The sequence below is a fragment of the Vulpes vulpes genome, chromosome 5, assembly GCF_048418805.1.
Source record: "Vulpes vulpes isolate BD-2025 chromosome 5, VulVul3, whole genome shotgun sequence".
NCBI lineage: Eukaryota > Metazoa > Chordata > Mammalia > Carnivora > Canidae > Vulpes > Vulpes vulpes.
In genome coordinates, this window is record NC_132784.1 from 49,766,195 (window position 1) to 49,791,415 (window position 25,221).

Here is a 25,221-nt window from a genome sequence, read left to right on the forward strand (position 1 = left end):
GTTTATTGTAAAGCTTATTTATAAACAAACCATATAAAATACGCAATGAGAAAATACAAAACTTGTTTTGTGATTCTCAAAACAAGTTTTAGAGAGAAAATCCCAGCTCCACATTTAATACCATCACACTTCATTTCCCTGGCCTCAACCTATTTGTAAGATGGAAATGTATAATGCTAACCCACTCTCTAGTACCTTGATTCTTTGAGCATTAAATTTCATTTCTGATAGAATTTCAATTGACGGTCACTCCTAAAACCTTAAACTTAGGTTTCCCTATGAAAACAATTGTAAAGGGATGCCTGGATGGTTCAGTGGCTGAACATCTGCCTTTGTCTCAGGATGTGATCCGAGGGTCCTGGAATCGAGTCCTGCATCAGGCTCCCCACAAGGAGCCTGTTTCTCCCTTTGCCTGTCCCTCTCATCAATAAATAAAATCTTAAAAGAAAACCCTGTTGTATAATAATAATAATAATAGTAATAATAATAGTAATAATAATAATATAAAAAGCACACAAGCAAAGCATGGGTTATAGACTTAAAATGATGTAGGCTAGGATTTTAACATCTCATTTACCATGCAAGCAGTTCTTTCCCTTCTGAGGACAGTACTCACCTTGCTCAGTTTATGGGTGGGATTTAAATGAGAAAACATGTGGAAAAAAATATAAGATAAAGGCTGGCACACAGAGATCCTCAAATGCAAAGTCCGTTTCCTATTTCTGTTCCAAATCTCACTGTTAGGTAATTATCTGCTGACACATCAGTGTGCAAATAATAAGAACTATCACATGTAAAATATAACTGACTTTAGCAGACCTTCAACTACACCTTGAGACAATTTTGTGAGGAGAAAGGTGCTGATGTTACTTTTCAGGTAAAGACACTAATACTTAAGAAGATCTGGTAATGTGTTTGAGGTAGCAGGACTACGAATGAAGCTCAAGTCTGAGTTTAACTTTTTGTTCTTTATTTTTTCATATTAAACAACAATGGTTTGCATAGAAACCTGAGATCAATTCCTTCATAAATTCAAGAATCCATTTGTAACATGAATAACTTCTCTGAAATTCTGTAATTTTAAATGCTCAAAAAATAAACATGAAGCTCCCTACTTCCTTCCTGTTTTCTCTTTGAAATGATAACAACCTGATGTTAAAGCTAGGCTTAGATATGAATCATGGTGATCTCAAATTCTGGTCCTAATTCTGCCTCTAAGTTTGGTGTTTGAAAACACTGTCATTTCACTGATAACTACCTGCTATTATTTCATCTACACAACAGGCTGGGGGAAGAAGGGAGGAGCTGGACTTAATGTCAAGTCCTTTTTCAGCTCAAGATTCTACCTTTCTTAGTATTTCTGGAGTGTTACTATGTGTCTAACACAAAAAGGAGAAAAAATATAGCAGCTATTCTCAACTGGGGGAGATTATGTCTCCAGGAGACTCTGGGTGACGTCTAGAGACATTTTCGTTGCCAACACTTAGGAGGACACTAGGGGATGAGAAGATGATCAGAGATGTTGCCAAATATTCTAAAATGCACAGCAACCCTTCCCTTAAACAGAATTATCTGGCCAAAGTATCCTTCGTGCTCAGACTGAGCAACTCTGAAATACAGTCACTGACCAAAAAGGGCTTGTAATTTAGAAAAAAAGGTAAAACTAACTTGCCAATATAATCTGTGAGCAAGAAATCAGAATATTATTGGCTAAATGTCATTCCAAGTTCACACATCACTGAGAAGTAAATTATGACCTTTAACATAAAATGATTATCACACTTATGTTGAGGAATAAACAGAATTTTAGTGGTTCCATATAGAAATCAGTACACCATTACAGGTGGTATGACACCATATTTTAACTCACAAAAGAGAAACAATTCTGGTACTTGATTTTGGAAGGGATATGTACAGAACGAGAAGCTAAAATATGTATCTTTACAGTTTTTTTTAATGTTAATTATAGCATTATTAGTTAAAACCATGCATCAAGAAAATTTTGATATAATTCCAAACACACAGGGCAGGGTAATCCATGATAGTTCAAATTTCTCTAGTTCAAGAATTCTATACCCAGAGATTTGTTGGACTGAATATGATGGCACGTGCTTCCAATCTCTGCACTTACATGATTGAGAAATAAGCTTCTCTCAGAGATTTTCTATACTTTATCACTGAATAACCCTAACCCACCTCAAGCCCAGTCCTATCAGTAACTATTCATCAGAATAATACTTCACTCTACGGTTCTCCAATTTATTTATTTATTTATTTATTTATTTTTTTTTTTCGGTTCTCCAATTTAGATGTGCAGCAGAATTACCTGAAGTCCACGTTAAAAATATAGATTCTCATGACCCAGTCTCAAAGACTTTCATTGGGTAGGGCTGGTGTGCGTCTTCAGAGTCTAAATTTACACTGAACAGCCCAGGTAATCCTAATGCAGATGGTCTGCAGACTAAATGCTGAGATACACTAATGCTGTAAATGCCTGAAAAGTGACCTATGGAGATGGATGAAATACATATGAAACAGCCAATCCTTCAGTATTTATAGTTAGACACAGAAAAATGTTGACAGTGAGTTTAAAAAAAAATCAATTTCTTTACCTGTTTCTACTAAAATGCCTGTAATGGAGATTCCTTGAGGTATTTAAGTACACTTAAAGAATTATATGTCTAAAATCTATGTGTAATCTCTAGACAGTAGTTTTCAAATACACTTTTTTTTAAAATACTAGTAAGATAATACTCTTTTTCTCCATAACACATAAAATATCTCCTTGATTCTATAATTAAAATAGAAAATGCATCTATGGCAGACATCAAACACTAAGTAACATAACAATTTACTTATGTCTATTGATTATTGTTGTCTCTGTCTTCTAGAATATAATTTCCATGAGAGTAGAAATTGTTGTCTGTATTGGTGACTGATGTATCATAGATGCCTAGAATGTGCCTGGTTCATTCTGGCATATAGTAAGGGCTCATTAAATAACCATTGAGTGAATACTGACTGTACAAATTTTTGACAAAAGAACGATTTTTCAATAGGCTATGTCTGTATGATGCAAGTAGTCCAAAAGATTTACAAGCAAGCCTTACCAGATGGCTTGGGAAAAGGGATGGCGAGTTTAGTGCTGCACATCCAACGCATAAAGGATATAAAGTATAGAACACCCATCACAATACTTGGCAGAGGATCATTCTCATATATACCAGCTCCCTTATCCCTTTTCCCAAAGCTAGATGGTTTGCTTGAGAAAATGTGCTCTGTGTGTTCTATACAGGTTTCTTCCTCCTCTTAATACAATGTAATATATAACACAATGCTGAGTGAACAACAAATCTATAACAACCACATATGGGAGGCAAAAATTAAACATTTTAATGGATTATGAATAATGGGATGAAAAATAGTCCCATCATGAAGTATCTAAAAAGCTACAAACCATATATGAAGCCTTAATGCCTATAAGAACGTTGTATTTTAATCTGAGCATTTAAAACATTTTCTTTTCTAAGCTACTCAGAAAGAAGTCTTAGGTATTTTTTCCCTAAACATAGTGTCACTTAATAGTGACATACATGGGTACTTACTACATACTGAATAGTAAGCTAATAAATTAGAGACTATAAAAATAACTGACTTACTGTAAATAGTTATTATCATTGTAGCATCACATGAGTAGTTCATCATTAAGGTTTTTACTGATTTATTGGTACTAATTTTTTCATTGATTATTTGTCATCATGTACCCACACCCCTTTATACATTATTTTACTTTATGACTCCACTAAATGATTCAAATAATCACAAGAATTTGTCATGTTTGAGACTTTATTGTACTTGTTGGTTTATTCATGTTTTTCCTTCTATTAGACTAAGCACTTCCTGGACAAGAAGGATTTGTTTTGGTCTTCCTTTGATCTCTAGAGACTAACAGAGAAGTGAGTAAACACGCTGAGTAAATACAACTGACTATGCGAATGAATGTATGTACACGCAGGTCGAATCAATAAGACTGACACAAGATTGCCTAGACACAGAACTAATTTTCAGGAGCAACAGTTCAAAGCAATAATTTCTCAAACATTCCTAAAAGCTTATTTCAAGAAATCAACCCAAGCATTATTCTCTGTCTGCAGTAATTCTTGCCATTACTCTGGTCTCTCAAACTTTCAACGACTCATTTGGTTGACTGTGATTCCAGCCCTCATATCTAACTGCTCTCTAGTTCCCTGTTCCCAAACTTTAGTAAGCCAAAAATGCCATAAACTCACAATAGCTACTAACATGGAAACACACGGAAAATTAATTACTCTTTTTATATAGCCAGAAGTAGTGTAGTTCAGTAACTACACTAAGAATCTTACACTGTTACTTCTGATTATTCTTTGTATTACAGAGCCAGTCTATCACATCTGTGATTTCATCCTTGAAGATGTCTGTAAGGATCAGTTTCCTCTTCACTGTCACTACGAAGTCTGGGCTCCTACACCAACATGCATACAAAAGTTGAGTTACATGATCTTCTTGTCTCTAACTGCTTTTCTTTTCTATCCTACATGTTGCTGCCAAAAACAATTTTATCAAGTCAACTATCTTCTCAAAAATGTACAATATCTCCTAATTTGCAAGTGTAAAATCCAAAACTTTATGACATAAGGGACCCCTAAAATCTGGTCTTATACTTCATGTTATATGCACTAGCAGCCATTGTGTGAGGGGTTTTGAATATGAAGTGTTAATCCAATCCACACAACCTTCAGGATTATTACTCCTCCATTTATAGACAGAAACTAAAATTGAGAGGTTAAGGCCTTCCCCAAAGCCCCAGAAGTAGCATATGCCAGATCTGGGATTAGAGCATAGGCCTGTCCTTTTCCAAAGCTGTATCCTGAACACAATCCTGATTTCCTAAAAAGAAATGTACATTATATAATTCTACTTTTTTCATCAATTCAAGGAAAAGGGAACCTATATGTATTGAATACTACAAGGGACTTTACAGGTGCTACATCATTCAAATCTCAAAAAAACCAATGAAAGACACACGATAATTAAATATTTACCAATGTGGACATCAAAGCTTAGAGATGTTAAGAAACTTTCCCCATGTTACATGGCAAAAGTAGCAGGCAGAAGCAGGATTTGAATTCGGGTCTGCTTTCTGAAGCCATGCTCTTTCCAAATTTCTATACTTCATACTTCTCTAAACTTAAATTCTTCTTTTCTCAAATCCTTTAATATAGGCATTGGTAAACTTTTCTGAAAAAAGGTCAGATAACAAGTAGCTTAGGCACTGAGGAAAAACAATCTGTTACAACTCAACTTACCCACTGATGCATGAAGATAGGCACAGATAGCAGTAAACAAATGAGTGTGGCCGGGTTCCAATACAGCTCCCTTTACAAACGTGGGCAGTGGGCCAGATCCTGTCCACGGGCTGTGGTTTGCCAATCTCTGCTTTAAGTCATTCTATCCTCTACAACATACTTATTAAGCTCATTTTCAACTCTAAGGTTTTCTCTCAAATGTGAATAACTTTCCTGATCCTCCACTGTATTTATTCTACCTCACCTTGTAGGTCCCCGTTTATTCCTCTAATAGGTCATCTCCGGCTACTCAGACAACAACTCTCATTCTGAAGTCACACAGCAATGTCAACAGTTTAACACCCAAATTTCAGAAGTTGCCTCAGGTAAACAGAGTATCTCAAGCAGGCTCAATAGGAACAATGGCTTATACATCGTCAGGCATAAGATTAACATACACTGCATATTACACATTTGGTGGCTAATTCACTTAACTCATAAAGTATACAATCTTCAATTATTAAGATAACCTTAATTCATCTGAGCAAAAAATAAGTGTTTCTTCATCCTACCTTGAATACTCTTTCACGTAATTAAACCACTTTCAGTATGAGAACAGTAAAAAAAACAGAGAAAATGCTTACTAGAATAGGAAGTAGCATCCATCTTTCCAACTTTAACTGGAGAACCAATGCTTTTCATCTCAAGACCAACTTCATTCCAAATCGGTTCCAGTTTTTTACAATGGCCACACCATGGTGCATAAAACTTGTTGGGGGAAAAAGAAAAGACAGCCACTAAAATGTTGCGCTATTGTGTATAGCAATCTTAATTTTTAAAGAAATCTCTTTGATTAATGATCTGATGAACAGTCTGTTTTAGATAACAAAGTCTAAATATAATTTCCAAAGCAGTTTCATAATAAAAGGTAAAACACAAAACATGAATCTAATTATTTTATCTCCTAGCACATACCTCAACACTGCTATTACCTTATATTCATTTAAAATTACTGAATCCTATTTAAAACAGATATAATTTACAACAAAAACAGCTTTGCTTTAAAGTCAGTGTATGAAACCACCAAATACACATAAATGCCCCCCACATCCCATAATAGTTCATGATGTACCTCAGTCTATTTCTATTACAAAAACCCCAACACAGTAGGTACCTTTGCTGCTTTAAGCATAACCACTGGTAAGGCATGGGGGTCAGTAAAATGACTGGCTTGGCATAGGGACAAGTCAGGTTACTTAAAGTAAAACTACAGTTCCTTTTTTCTTCAGGGCCACCAGGGCACTGGGGTGGATATAGGTTCCTCTAGTTAAATGGTGTAACAAACTGCTCATTGTACTTTCATGGGTAAGATTTATCTACTTTTTTTTAAAAGATTTATTTAAGATTTATTTATTTTATTTATTCAGGGAGAGACGGGGGGGGGGGGGGGGGCAGAGACACAGGCAGAGGGAGAAGCAGGCTCCACACAGGGAGCCTGACATGGGACTTGATCCCGGGTCTCCAGGATCACTCCCCGGGCTACAGGCGGCGCTAAACCGCTGCGTCACCGGGGCTGCCCCAGATTTATCTACTTCTTAACATTATACTATAGAAATGTTCAAACATGCACAAAAGGAGAGAGCAAGAATTAAACAATGGATTCTTGCCCCATAGCTTGCCTTCAGCAACTGTCAACTCTGCTCTTCTCATTCCATCTCCTCTGCCACTCTACTTTTTTACTGCAACAGGTTAAAAGGAATCCCAAACAACATGAGGTTTAAATATATTCCAAACTTGAAAGTAAGGAAAGGAAGGAAGATGGAAATCTGACTTTGTTCCCTATTAAGATGAAAATAGGACTTTACTGTCAAGTGCTATTTAGTAATTTCTTGGATAATATGAAACAAGAAGAGTGAATTCTTTATCATACCACAATCTCCCTCAGACATAATCTATATTTTGACTTCTTCAGAATTTCAGCAAAAACAGGTTCCCTTGTAGGAACCTTAAGACTCTGAGATTCATTTTAATTTAATAACCTATAAAATACTGAAAACTGAATGTGACAAAAACTGAATAATATACATAAACACTAATCATACATAACTATATCTGTGTGGAGGAGAATAGGAAATACTTAAAATGGCATGGGTAGTTAATGAGTACAAAAATTTAAAAATTTACATACTCACATCTACAAGCCAAATGTCATCTTTCCGATTATCTTTAAACCTAAAACACAAAAATGAGAAAACAAATCTTTGCATGTTTATTTCTACCTTAAAATACGTGAGGATAATCAGTAAGTATCGGAGAATGAAACAAATTCTTTCAACAAATTTTTACATAGAATTTTTACTACACGACTTCTAAATCTTATCCATTAAACATCTTTAAAAAAAGTAGAGAACTAAGAATCAGGAGTAAAGAAGAAAAACAAGTGGGACTTGGTAGACACAGATATAGACCTCAGTTCTGGGCCCCTCTATCCCACTGACCCCCATGCATTACAGTTAACTAGGCTAATCTGAGGCTACTACCCTTAGAAAGGTCAGCTTGCAAGACTGGCCCTTGGTTGGCATCCGCGAACTTGAATTCCAGGAGGGTTTCCACCATTACCCGATAAGATGGTTCACTGTTCCAATGCTATGCAATGTGCTTTTATGATGAACACCTGCTTTTCTTCTAGGAGTCTGAAATCTTGGTCCAGACTAGGCAGGAAGGTCCTAACATGACCACCCTCCAACAAGAATCCCTAAGCACTGAGTCTCTAATGAGCTTTGTTGGTAGAGAACATTTCACACATATGGTCACAACTCCTGGTGGAGGAATTAAGTGCATCCTATGTGACTCTACCAGCAGGGGACTCTTGGAACTTGTTCCTGGTTTCCTCTAGAATTCACCCCACACTGGTTTTTCCCTTTGTTGGTTTTCCTTTGGGCCCTTTCACTATAATAAATCATAGTTGTGACTTCCACAACAGGCCAAGTCCTCTGAGTGTTTCATGGCCAATAACCAAGTCTGGGGACCCCCTGTAACAACAGCCTACATTTAAAGAATTTTCCTATACATAGTTCTGATCATCTGATAATGTTACTCTGACACCTTCTTGGTCCCCTTCCACCACCTGCAAAAAGAAGTATAAATTGCTTTATGTACTTATGTGCTGGCTCCAATTATCTTTCTACTCAAATGTAAGCATCCTATGTAATTTCCAATCAACCCATGGTTATTTATCACAGCTGAATTCACAATGTTGATTTGACTTTCTACATTCTTTCATGTTCACATCCTATCCAGCTAAATGCATTTCGTACTCCCTAATGCCTTCCTAAATTCTTCACCACTAGAAACAATCTCTCCACATCATCTTTATCTTCTTTAGGATTCTTATCAATTTCCACATGTTGTATTTACATATTACCCAACCATAAATATACTTGTTTCATCTCTTAGTACCTTGCAAAGTGACCTATGTTTAACCTATACTGAATGAATGACAAAAATTCTTTATGAGAATATTTAGTAAGATTCTTGAACTTACGGTTAAGACTTAGAGAATACCTGGCCATTATCTGAGCTCTTCAGTCCAACGGGGCACTCCTATCTTATCCAGCTGTGACAGTCTGTCCTGTGACATGGGCAGGGATAGCACCCTTAATCAACCTCCCAGGTTGGTAAAGCCAAATCTTCTAAGATTTGGAGCCTTTGCTCCTCTTAGGTTTAGTAAAAGGTTCTATTTTATATACTGGTATTGATCCATGGAGCTATCCAGGCCAAGCAGCATCGCCACCTTAAGTAAACTTCTGAGCTACAAACCTGTAGTTAATGGTCACTACACTTGAGGGGAGGACCCATACTTTGCACCCAGCGGTAAATGCAAAAAGTTATTGTCTCCCAGTCTTTGGTGTTTAGTAGCCATTTTCATCTTTCAATGATCTGAATCTTTGGGAAAGAGCTGAAGGTTATGGAGGTAATTTATAGCCACCCCCCTCCCCCATGCTGAGGCTACAGAGTCAGTGATTGTCACATTGAAGGAAGAGGAACAGACAACCGGGCCAACCAGCCAACACTAGTGCATAGGACATCCAGACTGGGGTAATCTTGTCCCTTCCCATCAGCTGATTAAGCCTGTACTTCGAGTGTTCATTAAAATGCTCAAGTACCCCTGTGGATCAGGGGTGACATGGAGCACGGAGATCTGCTGTATGCTCATGACTAGGCAACTGATGCATAGCCTGAGCATAAATTCCAGGACTGTTATCAGATGCAGTGTTTCGGGGAACCTGGAGAGGAAACAAATGTTGTCTTGCAGGGCCTGGAGACTGACTGTGGCTGGAGTCACTGGGATGTATGGAAATGGCTGGGCCAAACCCAAACAAAGTGTCAAACAATATCAAGATCCACTGGAATATGATTGACGACATAAGGGGCCCCATCTGCTCTATCTGCTAAGGATGCCCTAGTCCACTCACTTGCAGGAAACTGTTCTGGGGCAGTATTTTTAGCCCTGACTAGGGTCTGACAAGTGGATTGGCTTTTTCATGCCATTTTTGTGTCTTCTCACCACAGCGGCAGCCCGTGTACTGCCAGCCTCATCTAGGATGACATGTGAATTTCCATGGGCTATCGTCTGGTGGATCCAGGAGATAACTGATTGTGCACCTGCTTGCTTTGGTGTGGAGAACAATTCGTTTTCCACATTGAGCTAAAACCATGAAATGCTCATTGGTTTCGTTTCCTTTTGCAGCATAGGGGCCTTTCTGATGAGCATTCACACAGGTTACAAAACATTCTCTTGATGGGCATTGCATAAGGGACAGAACTGTTGCTGTACATCTGAAACAATTAGGAAAAAACATTTCTGAGGATCAGATGATCTTCATCCAAATGTCTCATCTCCAGAGAGGGCCCTGTTTTACAGGCTACACAACCAATGGCCAAGCCATTAGCCACAGCCCATGAGACAGTGAAAAACACAGCAGAGCTCATTTGCTGGGGCTGTAGCAGTAAGCAGGATGCGTAAGAACAGTGGGGCAATGTGGGATCAGTGAGGCTCAAGAGAGGGGAGGCCTTGGTGGCCTATGAGAGGGCCTTCCAGGTATCCTGTTGATTGGAGACCCTCTCAAGAGCAGCAGCCCTTCCAGTAACCTGATAGAAGGGAGCCATCAAAATAACTTTCCACACTGCATGAAGCTGCCCATGGTGTGAGGGCTCTTTACCATACTTGGTGAAGGACAGGTTTCTTTCAGGTTGGATGGTAACCACACCAAATTCCTACAAGTTAACCCAGGGAAGACATTAGTGCCCAGGCCCACGGGTGGTCTGGGACGTCTGTCTGGGTCCCCAGTGGGCCAGAGTAGGCAACACCTCCTTCGATGTTATTCCTGGGTTGTGGAGGGGCACTCATGAGACCTTTTCATGGATTTGAAAGATTCCAGTTGGGCTCCTGTAAGTTCCATTTCCACTTCACTAGAGACCCAGAGCTGGCCCTACTTAGCAACATGAATGGGAATTTCTATCTGTGAACCCACTACTGCACTCATCCAAGGCCAATAATTGTCTCTCAAAGGGCATGTACCTTTCAGCCAACTTGAATTGGTCCATGCTGACCTATAGTGTTGTCCTCCTGCCATAGGCTCTGATCAGTGAACTGAGAGTTTGCTGACATGTGTAATTCAAACAGCAGATGTGGGATCAGTGAGGCTCAGGAGAGGAGGAGGGTTGGTGGCCTGTTAGAGGGTCTATTGGTTGGGGCCCCTCTCAAGAGCAGCAGGCCTTCTGGTAGCCATTAAAATCCTCACAGGGCTATATGACAGCATCAGTAGCCATATAGGCTCACCAATCCCTAGGCCTCTTTATTTTTATTTCTTGGGTCAAAAAAAGTCAAAAGTTTAATAATGATCTCCTCTGGAATATATGATATACCGCTTCCCAGATCAGGCTCAGAAACTAGGTCCTTGTACCTCATCTATGTTAATGCCCAACCACAACTGCTGCTTTTGAGTCATCATGGCATCCAGTCCTTGCTGGGCAGTGCCCTGTCTAGGTCCTCTAGGAGGTTGTCATCAACATAACGGAAAGCCTATACTCCCCCAGAAGCACAACTTTTTCCAGATCATGGTCTACCCATTGACAGCAGACAGATGGGGAATTAACCTGCCTTGCAGGACATTTATGGTATGCTGAAATTCATCCCACATGAAGGAAACTGCTCTGATCAACCCACAAGAGTGGGGTGCTGGAAAAGACATTTCCAATGTTAACTGCTACAGACCAAGCTAACCTCCAGTAGCAGCCTCTTCATGATGTCAGTGGCAAGAGCAATACTTTGGTATTGAGAGACCTATAACCAGCAGCCAGTCACCTGGTACCCAAGACCTTGTACAAAGGCCAGACGGCACTACTGAGTGGAGAAATAAGTCTCACAGAACACTTTGTCTCTCCTCAGCTTAGCAGCCAAGATGACGGTTTCCTTTTGACTGACCAGGCAGCCAATATTATTTTGGAGCTAGTAATTGAGTAGGTTCGTAGTCTTCCCCATGTTCTCCTAAAATGGTCCTAATAATGGCAACTCCCATCGGGGCTCAGGGACAGAGACGAATGGGAATACACAGAAACAATACCACATTTAGTAGCATGGGCTTGAAAGTACTCATCCTGAGTCAAGCTGGGCAAACGTGCCTATATAGTTCATCACAGACTCAAACCTGGGAGGCATATGTATCCTCCTCATCCTGGTAGCAGGGGGAAGTAGAGATCACACTCACTTGTGCACTGATATCCAAAAGGCCCAAGAAGTATAATTCTCCCATGAACTCTGACCTTGGCACAGGATGTCCAGTCTACCACTGGGACAGAGAAACCTCTCAACCTAATACCTACTCAAGGTCTGAGTAAATATTTCAGTGTTCCTCCTCTCATCTGGTGGGGATACTACTAGTGACAGAAGGGCTGTCATCATACAGACCCCAGTGGTACTGCCCATCAGACTCTTCATGACTTAATATCTGGCCATCAGGTGTCTGGTGAGGAGTCGATTAATATCCTCCTTTGAGACCCCATTATTGAACAAACAGACCTAGAGATTTTTTTTCAGAAAGGCTCACACCTGGTTTGCCCAAGAAAGGGTGCTCAGTTCCCATGCTTATGTCAGTCTCTGTGCTTGTCAGTCTTTGCTGTCTTAGGGGTGGCTGCTTCTTCTGTGTCTGGATATTTCTCAATTAAGATGTGGACTGTGTCACAGACTGAATAGATTAGGTGAGGAGGCTTACATGGACTTGGTAACAAGCAGGAACATTAGAGAGAAACCTAGAAATCGGAGTCTGTGTAACTGTCTCATTATCTGCAGTTTCCTAATCCCTCCATGCAGACCCAAGGGATCACCAAGATGGCTCACAGGACCACTACCACCTCTGTGAGAGCGGGCCAGCCATGGTTTTCGGTGACAGGAAACCTGTCACGGACAGCCAAAGCTGTCAAGTTCAAAGAGCACCCAGCTGAGAAAGATGTCCGTGCCTGCTCATATGCTTCCTCATACTCTCCACTGTGAGGGCATTCTAAAAGAGGAAGTCTATAGTGACACAGCCCTCAAGACATCAAGTTTAACAAGATTACCTTCATGTTAACAATGCTTTTCCCTTCAGGGGCACCTGGGTGGCTCAGATGGTTGAGCATCTGCCTTTGCCTCAGGTCTTGATCCTAGGGTCCTGGGATTGTGCCCAGTTTGGCGAGGAGTCTGCTTCTCCCTCTCCCACTACCTCTCCCTCTCCCCCGCCCCCATTCATGCTCTTTGCTATGCATGCTGTCTCTCTCATGAATGAATAAAATTAAAAAAAAAATAAAAAATAAAAAAACTACAACGAAACTACAACGTTTCCCTTCAGAACCTACTATCACTCAGCACAGCTAATAAAGTGCTCCCTGGGATCCTCAGGATTTCTGCTCTTCTAGAACAGCACTGTGTTCATATGACCACTTGCTACTGTACCAATTCTGTTGAGTACAGGTAATTAGGACAACAAGCAAAACTGAAAGTAATAAGCCTTTATTCACTCACTGTGACAACATAAGCCAACAGGCCAAAAAAAAAAAAAACAAGTGCCCGCTCCTCAATGTTCCATTTTTCCAAGTGAAACAGTACCAGACAAGGGTCAGGTGGATGCAGCATAGACCAAAGAATTCACTTCACTGCAGAGGAGCACTGAACCAAAGGTTTCTGCCTTTTTATGAACCCATGGGCAGGAGAATGAAAGAGGAGGATAGTAGTGGAAAAGTACTGACTCCAAGTGAAGATAAGTGGTTCAGCCAAGCTCCTAGATAAGATCTCAGCAGAGATGCCCAGGAAGTACCCCAGGTGACACCCCCAATAAGGAGGCCTCTGGAAGAGGCAACTTGGGGCTAGAGATTCAAATATGCACGTGAGCTAGCCTCGGGCCCTGAGTCTCTGACTACAACTCCCTCCAGAGACTGCAACACGCTGGCTGCGCACCAAGTCTGGTGTGGGGAGAACAGCTTCCCTCCTAAGGCCTGCCAGGAAAAGCCTTGAAATTGCCTATGGTCAGGCCTGAAAGACCACACATAGGATATTTGGTCTGTCTGGAGCTGTTCTCCTCACCTACTCTAAGCAACACATCGTGATTAATGCTATGGTTCTGTGGAAACAAACATACGGTACGGTTACTGAATTCCAGCACCGGCTCACAAATACAGCAAAAAATGATAAAACAGAATATGGAACAGTTAGTAAACTCCATAGAGCACAACCCCATACATATGTATGTAACAGAACTTGGGACAACTTCTGAACACGTCAGTGCCATATAAACATCACTCATTACTGTTAACTATTAAAAGACCAGGTTCATGGAAATGTTTAGACAATACCAGAATTTTAAAAAGTCGAAATACTATTTAAAATACGTATATACTTACGATTCATCCAAATCTTGTACAAATCCTTTACTGAAAGCCATATCCAGTAAAAAAACTGGAAAAAGAGAACAAAATGTTTACAATAAACGCTGACTTATTACTTGTTTCATACTACATGCTTAGTCATCTATAAAATGTTTTTGATTTTTTACAATCTACCATAAAACCCATCACTGATCCATCCCAAGGCACAAACAATGCATAAGCCTAAGTAGTTGATCCCTTCACGAAATATTCGCTCTGTCAGCAACTATACTGTGACCCGCAAGGTTTATAAAGGCTAATAAATCTGAGACACAGAGGTTCTCTTTCAACATATTTTTATTCCCTTATTTTTCCTTGTTGCCATTCCACCTTTTTTTTTTTTTTTTTTTTACCAGAGAACTCGTTCTTCTCTTTCTCCAGTAGTAATCACCTCCTCCTCTGTGTAAACTCCAACTGCCATTCAAAATGCCGTTTTAGCTTTTTTCGGCTTCACACGCGTATCACGCCCGAGCTACACCTGCAGCGCTCGGCGTCCTCACAGCCTGGCACGCAGGGGGCGTCAAGGGGATTCTAAGCCAACACGCGGCGGCGGCGGCGGCGGCGGCGAGGACCGGGCGTGCGACGCCGGAACGGCCACCCCCGACTCGACTCTGCCGTCACTCTTCACGCCGCACGGCCCGGCGACCCGACCGCGACCTGCCCTCGGCCGTCTCTCTCAGCCCCCAGGTGGGTAAAAATTCTCCGGACGTGACAAGCCTCGGAACCCGCAGCCGAAGCCAGGCGTGGCCGCGGGCGGGGGGGGGGCGGCCCCACGCCTCTCCGCGCAGGCGGCGCGACGGAGACTTCCTGCCCCACGAAGCCAAGGACCGAACGGGAGGCAGGAGCATCTTTTCCTGGCCCGGGTCCCCGGCACGGCCGCGCTGGGGGAAGGACCCCAGCGGCCGGGGGTCTCCCGGCGGACGCCACAGCCGTCGGCAGCCTGGCGGGGGACCCCGGCCCGCCCCCCGGAGAGGGTCCCCGCGCGCGCCCGCGCCCACCCCCGCCCCCGCCCCCGCGCGGCCCTTACCTGTGGCGCAGAGCCGCAGGCCGGCCCCGAGCGTCCCAGCCGCCATGCTCGCCGCAGGGAGAGCTGCAGAGGCCCCGGAGAAGAGACACGGGCGGCCGCAGTTGGCACCGCCGGAAAGGGAAGCGGGCCGTGGGCGCGCGGAAGGGAAGCCTGGGCGGAGGGCGGAGGGCGGAGGCGGGGCGGGCGGCCGCCGCTACCCTCCCAGGACCCCGCCGGCCTCCGCCTCTGGGCATGCGCGGGACGGCGGCGCCTGCGCGGAACTGCGGCGCCTGCGCAGTCGCGACGTAAATCTGTGCGCTTCCCGCTGCCCCCGGGAGCGTGGGAACCGAGCGCGCGGGCGGCTTCCTGTGGGGCCGGGGCGGGTGCGGCGTTGGGGGCGCTTCCGGGAGGCGAGGCGCAGCTAAGTTTGGAGGGGAACCGGGGAGAAACGCCGCCGCCCTGGAGGCTCGATGCTGCCAGGTTTTTTTCACCTGCTGCTCCTGTGCAGCAGCGATCAGATTCGTGGAAAGAGGTGGGTGTTAGCAGCGCGTGGAAAGATGGAAGGCCGTGGATTCGTGGGTGAGCTTCCAAAATAAGTCTCCAAAATAAGTTTGGGATCTTCCCTGAACCTGTTTGCGAAATGAGGTACCAGCCCTCGTAGGAAGCTCCATTGATGCGATTTTGCCAACTGAAACAGTGCCGTCTTAAAGACTTCTCTTGGAACCTGAAACAATGAAGTTGATCTTAAGATACAGGTTTTTTTTTTTTTTTTTATGATTTGTTCCTGTTTTCGGATTCTTTTTGATAAGACTGAAATACTGTGAAATATTTGTTATCTCCTCCTACACGACAAAAGTGTAAAAACGAGGTATTTTTTCATATGGCGGCTCTGCAATCACTACATCCAGTGTAAATGACATGTTTATAGGTCCTAAAATTCCAGAGGATTTAGGTTAAATCAGTTATTGAACATGCGTTACTGGGAATAGAAATAAATTATGATGTCAGGCAGGTCACCTGAGGTTCAAAATTCCAACAGGCAGAGATCTCAGAAAATCCTACTCCTAATGACTGACTGAAAGGTTACATTGTGAGCTGATTGAGAGCAAGCCCGAGATTTCACCTGTTTTATGAATACAGCGCAGGATCCATTGCAGACCTTCAGCAGACTCAGACATTTTTTGGTTGTCTAGTTTACTTTGATTTTAACATACAGAAGTACTTAAATCTCCTACAGGTTCTCAAAGTAGGGATTTTATAGATCCTGGGGCACAGAAGAGGTAGTTTGCTTAATGGCTTTGAGGGTGGAGTTGCCATTTGAAACAAAGTTTCGACCCGGAGCTGGTCTTATTCTAGCACCACGCTGCCTCCCAGACCTCTCCCTGCTCCAGGATTCTCTCCCTCCCTCCCCTTCCCCTTTCAGTCATCCTGTTTTCACTAATGGTACAAATGTTTGATCAGTTTCCCTGGGAGTTATGTTGGGTTTTTCCCAGCTTAAGAAAGGTACTGCTTGTATGATTTTATGCACATAAGCTTAAAATCAGGGAAATTAATAGTCTTAGAAGGCAGAGGTACAAAGAATGTTTTCTTTCTTGATCTGAACCCTGCTACCCAGATCTGTTCATTTTGTGAAAAATGCATTGAGCTTTATTTACCCTTACAGTTTGTGTACTTTTCTGTATATATAACTCTAGCAATGAAAGTTTAAGAGAAATAAATCTATGTTTTTTTTTTAATGGAAAAGTGATCATTATATGGTGTTAAATAGTGCTTCTCAAATTGTACCAAGCATCATTTACTTTGATTAAAACAGTTTCTGAATACTCCTTACAGAATCTGAACCAGTGGGTCTGGATTTGCATTTCTTACAAGTACCCAGGTGATGCTGTTGTTCTGGCCTTCAGATCTCATTTAGCCCTGAAGGAAAATAAATCCAGAAAATGCCATTCATTTTTAGATTGTTCTGTATAAAATACATTAAGTAAAAAAAAACAAAAAAAAAAAACAAAAATAAAAATCAAGTTTTTTGTAGTTTTTTTCTTGATGGCGTGAAATGGTTTTATTGTTAGTGTTAAATGATACTTTTTTAAATGTCTATTTTAATTTAAAATTTGGTAAATATGATTAGACATAACCCACATTAAAGAAAGGTCTTTGGAGATCTTCATGTATTTTTAAGAATGGACAGAGGTTTGGGGAACAAAAGTTTGAAAACAAACTATTAAATAAGCAGCGAATGCATACTATAACATACGTTAAGGAAAATTACAAACCTACCATATTATTTTCAACAGATTGAAAAAATGTATTATCGGTGTGTTTTCTGACAACACAGTAAGATTATAAATCTATATAAGATAAAACCTCCTAAATCTGGAAATTTAAAAACACTTTTAAATAATGTCTTTGTAAAAAAAAAAAAAAGAATTAAAATATACTTAGAAGTAAACAAAAAATATGCCTATTAAAATTGTAGGTTGCAGCAAAATCTGTGCAAATTTATAGGTGTAAATATCTTTTATATTTTAGAATGAGAGAAATGAAAATTAGTTAACTGGATATTCTCCTTAAGAAGTAGATGAAAAGACTTTAGAAAAAGGAAGGATGGGCTCCTGGGTGGCTCACTTGCTGAAGTACCTGCCTTCTGCTCAGGTCAGGATCCCAGAATTCCAGGATGGAGCTTCACGTCTGACTCACTGCTCAGGAGGGAGTCTGCTTCTCCCTTTCCCTCTGTTCCTCTCCCACTCTCTGTTCACTCTCTCTCAAATAAATAAAAATCGTAAATTTCAAAAAAAAAAAAAAAGGAAGGATGACATAAAAGATACACAGGGATGTTAGATTTTATTTGCCAGAAACTGTGTACTGAGAGCATAGCATTGAGCAAAATGGACCCTGATATGGTTCATTTCCTTTTTTTTTTTTTTTTTTTACAGTTCACTTCCTAGTGGGTTGTAAGAATTATCACTTATAAGGCTTATATATTAGTCAGTGTCTTAAAGGCTTTATATGTTAACTCATTCAGAGAGGGGAAAAAAGATACAGTAGACTCAAAAGAAGTCCCAGCGTGCTTTTTGAAGTAATAAAATGGACAAATTTCATGTTTTAGTGAATCCAGAAATAACATGTAAGAAAGAATGAAAAAAATGAGAAAATACCTAAGCATCCAGAAATCATGGCCCCTTTCCAAGAGGCCGGCTAAATCATCCTTTACTCCCAGAGAAGGGAAGCCAATTCAAGGGGACTCAGTTCAGGGAAGAGAACACCTGTACCTATCTCATGTTCTCTCTCAACATACCACCCTTGAATGATTCACTAAGCCAGTTAGTACTGGGAACGGCAAAACAGAGAAAAGGTGAATCAAGACCCCCCCCCCCCCAGTCCCACAGCAAGTTTCCAGCCTAAGACAGTCTCAGGAGAAGGGAGGAATTTTTTGATGATAAATCTGTTTCAGAATTTTGTTAATATTAGGACTCAGTATGAAAATAATTGAACTGGTTTTTCAGCTTAATTAAATCTTTTATCTAGATGGACTTGTTAGAATTTTCATCCAGAGACAGGGGAAGAATACCCATACTGAGAAATCTTTAAAGGGATGATAGGAAGACAGTTATTTTGATTATGTTGCCATTTGTTGCATATTCAGTGTAATTAATATTAGGACCAAAACAAGGACATAGACAGAATAGGTTAAAGAGATAAGCAAATTTTGTCTGCAGTATAGACAAAAATTAAAGAGTAGACAAAAAAAATCAAAAAGTTATAAAAATATAATTTACCTTCCAGAATCAAGTCCCGTGTCAGGCTCCCTGCGTGGAGCCTGCTTCTCCCTCTGCCTGTGTCTCTGCCTCTCTCTCTCTCTCTCTCTGTGTGTGTCTCTCTCTAATGAATAAATAAATAAAATCTTAAAAAAATAAAAAAAATGTATATAACTTACCAGTATCAGTTCAACAACTAGAAAAATAATAGGATAACCATGAGAAAATTGAATCAAAAGTTTGAAAGTGTCTTAGAAAAAGTGCTAACTTTTATGAAAAAAAAGATCTGTTACAAACTCTTGCAGAGAATTAAAAAAAAAAAAAAAGGAAACACTCCTCAGTTTGTTCAAAGGCTAGGGTACGTTTGGTTTCAAACCCAGAGGAAGCATTTATGAGAAAGGAATTATATAGATCAATTCATTTATGAACAAAAATGCAAAAAATTCCAAAGAAAATGTTATCAAACCAGATCTAGCAGTGCACCAAAAAGATTAAATTAGCCCCTCCACCCCCAGAAAAACCAAGTGTGGATTAATATTAGGGTGAAAACTTTGTGTAAATTTTTTACACTACCAGATAGAGATGAAATTTATGTAACATTTAAATAAATACAATAAAATTACTTGAATTTGACACATATTAACCTTCAATCATAATAGTAAACTGGAACTAGAGGAACAATTCCTCAGCATAATGTTCTGTTCAGGTTAATCTCTAGCAGTCCTGGAATTAGCCTGAGATGTTTTTGCTAAAAGTTTCCATCTGGGACTAATCTGTCTGTTTGCCATCCATGAAACATGCAGACTAGGAATGTTGCTTTTTGTTAACCATGGATCCAAGGAGTTTTGTGGTGGTTTTTAACAGCCTGTCAGCATTATTTATGGGTAAGAGTGTGATTGCTGACTTGCAACAGCTCTGCTGTTGAGGCTGGTTTTGTACCAGGAATATGCATATGTAACCAGCAAAATATTAGGAATCCCAGTGAGACTCCTAGGTTCCCTTGTTCTAAGGTGTCTTATGCACGTGTAGGGGGGTTCCTTATCTAAGAGAGAAAGTGCTTACAACCATAATTATTGTAGAAGGTAGAAGACAGAAGCTTGTACCAGTCTCCACAGACCCTTGCTGTGAGATAGTCTTTAACAGTGATCCAAATTCTTGCTTCCACATTATTTTGTATCCTTTTCCCCTAGTGAGTAATAGATTTATAAGTGTTGTTTTTGGGGGTCAGACAGTCTTCTTAGTTGAACCCTGTTGCAGTTGCAATTGGTGTTAGAGGTGGGATAGCTTAGAAGACTTTTGACTCATTTTTTTGCTAAAAATATGACATAGGAACTATTGAGAAAGAAAAAGGAGAATCCTGACAAAGGGGATGGAAAGGAAGCATTCATTGATGCAGAGGTGGTTTTCCAGCAACTCTTGGTTCAAAGTAGCACAAGCTTTGAAATCAGTTACTTACTGATAGGTAGACTTTCTGTGACAGAAAGGACAGCCTGAATGCCAGGAGCTAGCAAAAGTAGAGGATGAGCAAATGGATAGCAAGTCAGCTAAATCAGTTCCTAGTTGCTGTTTTCAGCATGAGCTGAAATGAGAGTCCAGAATCTCCCTCAATTGAGCTTCATCATCCTCTCTCACTAGCAAATGGAGCTCCAGCCAAAGGAACGTGGGCACTATAAAGTCTGATGAGTTGGCTAAGCCTATGAGGCCCACTACAACTATGAAGGTAATTCAAGTAGGATGATTGATGATGGAGGAAAGCAATGAAGTAAGAGATTATTCACTAACAGAATAGAGGCCTTTTATAGACTGCCGTAAGCATTGTCCTGATGACCTTTGTTGAAATGGTTCCTAGGAGTTTTAGATCGAGTAGCAGTGTCTCTGGTTTTGAATACTGTTCAGTGGAGATGATTGCACTTGTCCTGGATCCTCCTTTGACTTCTGTCTTCCCTAGAGATAGTTCAAGGAGAAGTCTTTGCTGATTAGAATAGATTCAGACAGGGAGCTACTAGAGACTGGTAGGTAGGTCCTCTGTTCCTTCCTTGTCATTTAAATGTCTGTGTCTACTCTAGCTGCAGAAATGCTGCCAACCTGGACTGTACTGGACAGGCCATGGGACAATGAAAATCAGACCTGCATGGGATGCCCCTTACTCAGATTATGATAAAAGGAACCCTACCACTGTGGACACCATATGTGATATTGCTCTTAGACCTCAGAGGATGTAAAAGAGATAGTTTTTGCATCTCCTGTCTCAGCTACCTCTGATGAGACTTCAGGTTGATACAAATGTTAAAGTTTTAAAAAGAAAAGGAAGTCAAGACAAGGAAAGGACACAAAGAACTACAACTGAACACCAAAACCCCAAAATAATCCAGTTAAAAAACAGGCAGAAGACATAAACAGATACCTCCAAAGAAGACGTACAGATGGCCAAGATGAAAAGATGCATATTGCAAATCAAAACCACAAGACATCACCTCACATCTGTCAGAATGTATAAAATCAAAAACACAGGAACCAAGTATAGGTGAGGATTTATGAAGAAAAAGTAACTCCTGCGCACTGTTGATGGGAATGCAAACTGGTGTACCCACTGGTAAATAGCCTGGAGGTTCCTCAAAAAATTAAAGATAGGAATTCCACTACTGGGTATTTACCTAAAGAATACAAAAACACTGATTCAAAAAGATATGCACCCCTATGTTTATTGCAGCATTATTTACAATAGCCAAGTTATGGAAACAGCCCAAGTGTCCATTAATAGATGAATGCATAGCAATGATGTGGAATGGAATATTACTCAGCCATAAAAAGAATGAGATCTTGCCATTTTTAACAACATGGTTGGATCTAGAGGGCATAATGCTAAGTGAAATAAGTCAGAGGAAGATAGATACCATATGATTTCACTCGTATGTGCAATTTAAGAAACAAAACAAATGAACACAAGAAAAAAGGGGGAAAAAAAAAAACCCAACCAGATTCTTAAATATAGAGAACACAGTGGTGGTTTCTAGAAAGGAAGTGGGGGAATGGGTGAAGTAGGTGATAGGGATTAATAGTACATTTATCTTAATGAGCACTGAGCAATTCATAGAATTGTTGAATCACTATATTGTACACTTTAAACCAAAATAACACTATATATTAATTGTACTGGAATAAAATTAAAAGAAAATAAAATAAAGCCACTCCCTTCCAAAAAAGGCAAAGACAAAGAATTCAGGACTGAATAGATGGTTAATCTAAAATGGCATTAAAAAGGGGGAAATTGGGATCCCTGGGTGGCGCAGCGGTTTGGCGCCTGCCTTTGGCCCAGGGCGCGATCCTGGAGACCCAGGATCGAATCCCACGTCGGGCTCCCGGTGCATGGAGCCTGCTTCTCCCTCTGCCTATGTCTTTGCCTCTCTCTCTCTCTCTCTCTCTGTGACTATCATAAATAAATAAATAAATTAATTAAAAAAAAATACCTACTTTAAAAAAAAAAAAGGGGGAAATTGGTAGAGTGCCTACTAAAACCTTGGTAGACTTTTATAAGAAGCCAATAAAACACAACTGCCTCTCCTCAAACTTCTCAAAGACATAAAAGCCTGCATGCTTATCTTGTCTGAGTTTAGAAGAATTCCAGGTAGAGAAAGGTCCTCACAAGCCTATAGCATCAAGTTCTAAAATACCAATTTTTAATACTAAAGCAAGGTATCTGTTTCCTATTACAGAAACTTAAAACAGCAGAAATTTATCTCACAGTTCTGCAGATTATAAGTTCAGTAGGGTGAATCAGTTTATTTACTCTAAGTTCCACAAAGCCAAAAGGCAAGGTGTCAGAAGGCTCTGGAAAGGAACCCACTTCTGGGCTCATTCAAGTTGCTAGTATAATTCACTTCCATTGGCTATAGGTTGGCCACCCCTGTTTCCTTGCTGGCTGGTGGCTGGGAGTTCTCTGCTGCTGGAGATCACCTACTTACTTTGACTGTGACCCCTTTCAGAGCCAGCATCAGTGCATCATTGCCCCACGGGGCTTTAAATTTTTCTAACTTCCCCTTCTGCCGTAACTTTCTGACTCTTCTTCCTTCTTCTAAGCGCTCGTGTGGCTACTTTGGGTCCACCTGGATAATCCAGGATGATCTCCCTACCTTAAAATCACCTGTTAGTAACTTCATTCTATCTGCAAAGTCCTTTCAGAGCATTGCCTGGATTAGTTTTTGCCTGAAAAAGGGCAGTATGTGAGTCTTGAAAACAATTTTTAAAATATTTTCTAATACAGGTGTTAATGGAGGAAGCACATTATATGAAGGACAGGTTCTCTTGACCAAATCCCTATGGGAGAACCAAGGCCTTTGACAAATGTGTGGGTGAAATGGCCTGCAGATAGAGAAATTCTTTTAGGTCGCTTGGTTATAGGAGCACTATCTAGGCCTACTAATGAGGCCCTCAGGGGTGATAGAATTAATTTAGGGGAACAGGGAGATGCTACCGTAAAGGAATAAAAATTAAATTCTCATTAAAAGTTGGAATACATGATTTTAAAGAGTATACTGTGGGGAAGTCTCCCTCACCTGAATGTATAATTGTTATGGATATAAAGATTGGATAAAAATTTTTCCCTCTACTGCATAAAATAGAAAAATAAATAACTTGTAGATCTGCCCTAAATCCAGTACTAATTGGATATGAAAAATGGGAGCTGTTAGAGTGATCTAAGCCTGGTCAAATAGTTAATTCGAAACCTTATCATTTGCTAAGGGCAACAAAAATGTACTGCCTTAATTAGGGACATATTAGATGCAGCTGTGTTAGTGCTCATACACTCACTCTGCAATGATCTGAGGTTGCCAGTGGGGAAGTCTGATGGCTCCTGGAGGGGACTCCAATAAAAGGTAACCCTAGTCACTTCGGTGGTCCCTGATATGGTCCAAATTATTCAAATGCTGAACAGATTGTTTCACTAAACTGAAGGTGGCCAGTTCTCTGTAATTGACATGGCTAATGCCTTTCTTTTGATATTACTTGCTAAGGAATGTCCACAGCAGTGTGTGTTTGTGTGGAATGGTTTCCAGTATATGTTTGCTTCGAGGGTATTTGAACTCCCCTATGTGCTGTCACAATCTTCTGAGGCAGATCTAGTATAATACAACTGTACAACGTTCCATTGCACTGAATTATTTTATGAAACTGAGAATCAAGCTTAGCAACTTCATTATGATCCCCAGTCCTATGACTGGTGGAGGATGGTTAATGAACTCTGAATAAATTCCAAGACCTTGTATAGACTATAAATTTTGGAGGCTTGGTTGGGCTGGGTGTCTTGTGTTACACCGCAGACCACTAAGAATAAATGTTCTTGTTCCTTGTCCCATAGACTAAACAAGAGTCCTAATACCTAATAGGCTTATTTGGCTTTTGGAGAAATCCTATCCCCCATTTAAGGATCCTTTTGGGCTCAAATTACTTAAATCACCTGGGAAAAGCTCATATTTGATTGGAAGCCTGAAAACCTTCTTCGAACTGGAGATGCTGTAGCCCAGGCTATCCCATTTGCTCCTTGTGTTACTGCTATGAACTCATTTATGCCCTGCCACACTCACCACTATCCCTACCCCCGCCAAATTCAAATGTTGAAGCCCTAACTCCTAATGTGATGCTGTTTGGAGATGGGGTCTTTGGGCTATAATTGGGTTTAAATGAGATTATGGGGGGTGGGGCTCCCATGATGGGATTAGTACCCATATAAGAAGAGAAAGAGGTTAGAACTGTCTCTTCCCCCCGCCCCCCCATGTAAGAACCAGCAAGAAGGCAGCTGTCTGCAGGCCAGAAAGAGTGCTCTCACTGAACCCAATCAGGCTGTCACTCTGATCTCAGATTTCTAAGCCTCCAGAACTGTGAGAAATTAATCAATGCCTATTGTTTAAGCCGCCCAATCTATGGTATTTTGTTATAACAGCTTGCACTGACCCATATAAGTGCTAATGCTGAAATGATACTCGAAATGTCAGCCACTGCCTTCATGCAGACTGACGTCTTTGGCAAAAGCCCATAATCATAATTAACAGTGATCTCTGGGATTTTTGAGTAGGTATATGATCCTGCTCTCTGGTATATTTCTTTGAAAGATAGTTATTGGTTACTTGTTGGGTATTTACTAAGACATCCCTGTTGTGCCCAAGATCGTGAATCTGAGAAA

The 25,221-nt window shown here is 40.7% G+C and overlaps 2 protein-coding genes across 9 annotated transcripts in view; one reads left to right on the forward strand and one right to left on the reverse strand.

Annotated features, from left to right (window-relative positions):
• The window catches only part of TMX3 (thioredoxin related transmembrane protein 3), a 45,039-nt gene extending 29,027 nt beyond the window's left edge, over positions 1-16,012 (reverse strand). The window contains exons 1-4 of one of the 2 annotated variants that reach the window (XR_012001575.1): positions 15,310-15,560; positions 14,259-14,313; positions 7,517-7,556; positions 5,969-6,092 (exon numbers count right to left, since the gene is read on the reverse strand). Coding sequence is in view for 1 of the 2 variants with exons in the window: in XM_025997726.2 (XP_025853511.1) it covers positions 5,969-6,092; positions 7,517-7,556; positions 14,259-14,313; positions 15,310-15,355 (265 nt within the window). In the remaining variant the exon portion in view is untranslated. Of the gene's footprint in view, positions 1-5,968; positions 6,093-7,516; positions 7,557-14,258; positions 14,314-15,309 lie in introns of both variants that reach the window. The other variant, XM_025997726.2, reaches the window with a different exon arrangement.
• The window catches only part of CCDC102B (coiled-coil domain containing 102B), a 186,228-nt gene continuing 175,811 nt past the window's right edge, over positions 14,805-25,221 (forward strand). For 4 of the 7 annotated variants that reach the window (XM_072758069.1, XM_072758068.1, XM_025997727.2 and 1 more), the window contains exon 1: positions 15,537-15,820. In XM_072758069.1, the coding sequence (XP_072614170.1) occupies positions 15,759-15,820 (62 nt within the window). In that variant the 5' untranslated portion in view covers positions 15,537-15,758. Of the gene's footprint in view, positions 14,970-15,536; positions 15,821-25,221 lie in introns of those variants that run through there. The other 3 variants (XM_072758073.1, XM_072758070.1, XM_072758076.1) reach the window with 2 other exon arrangements.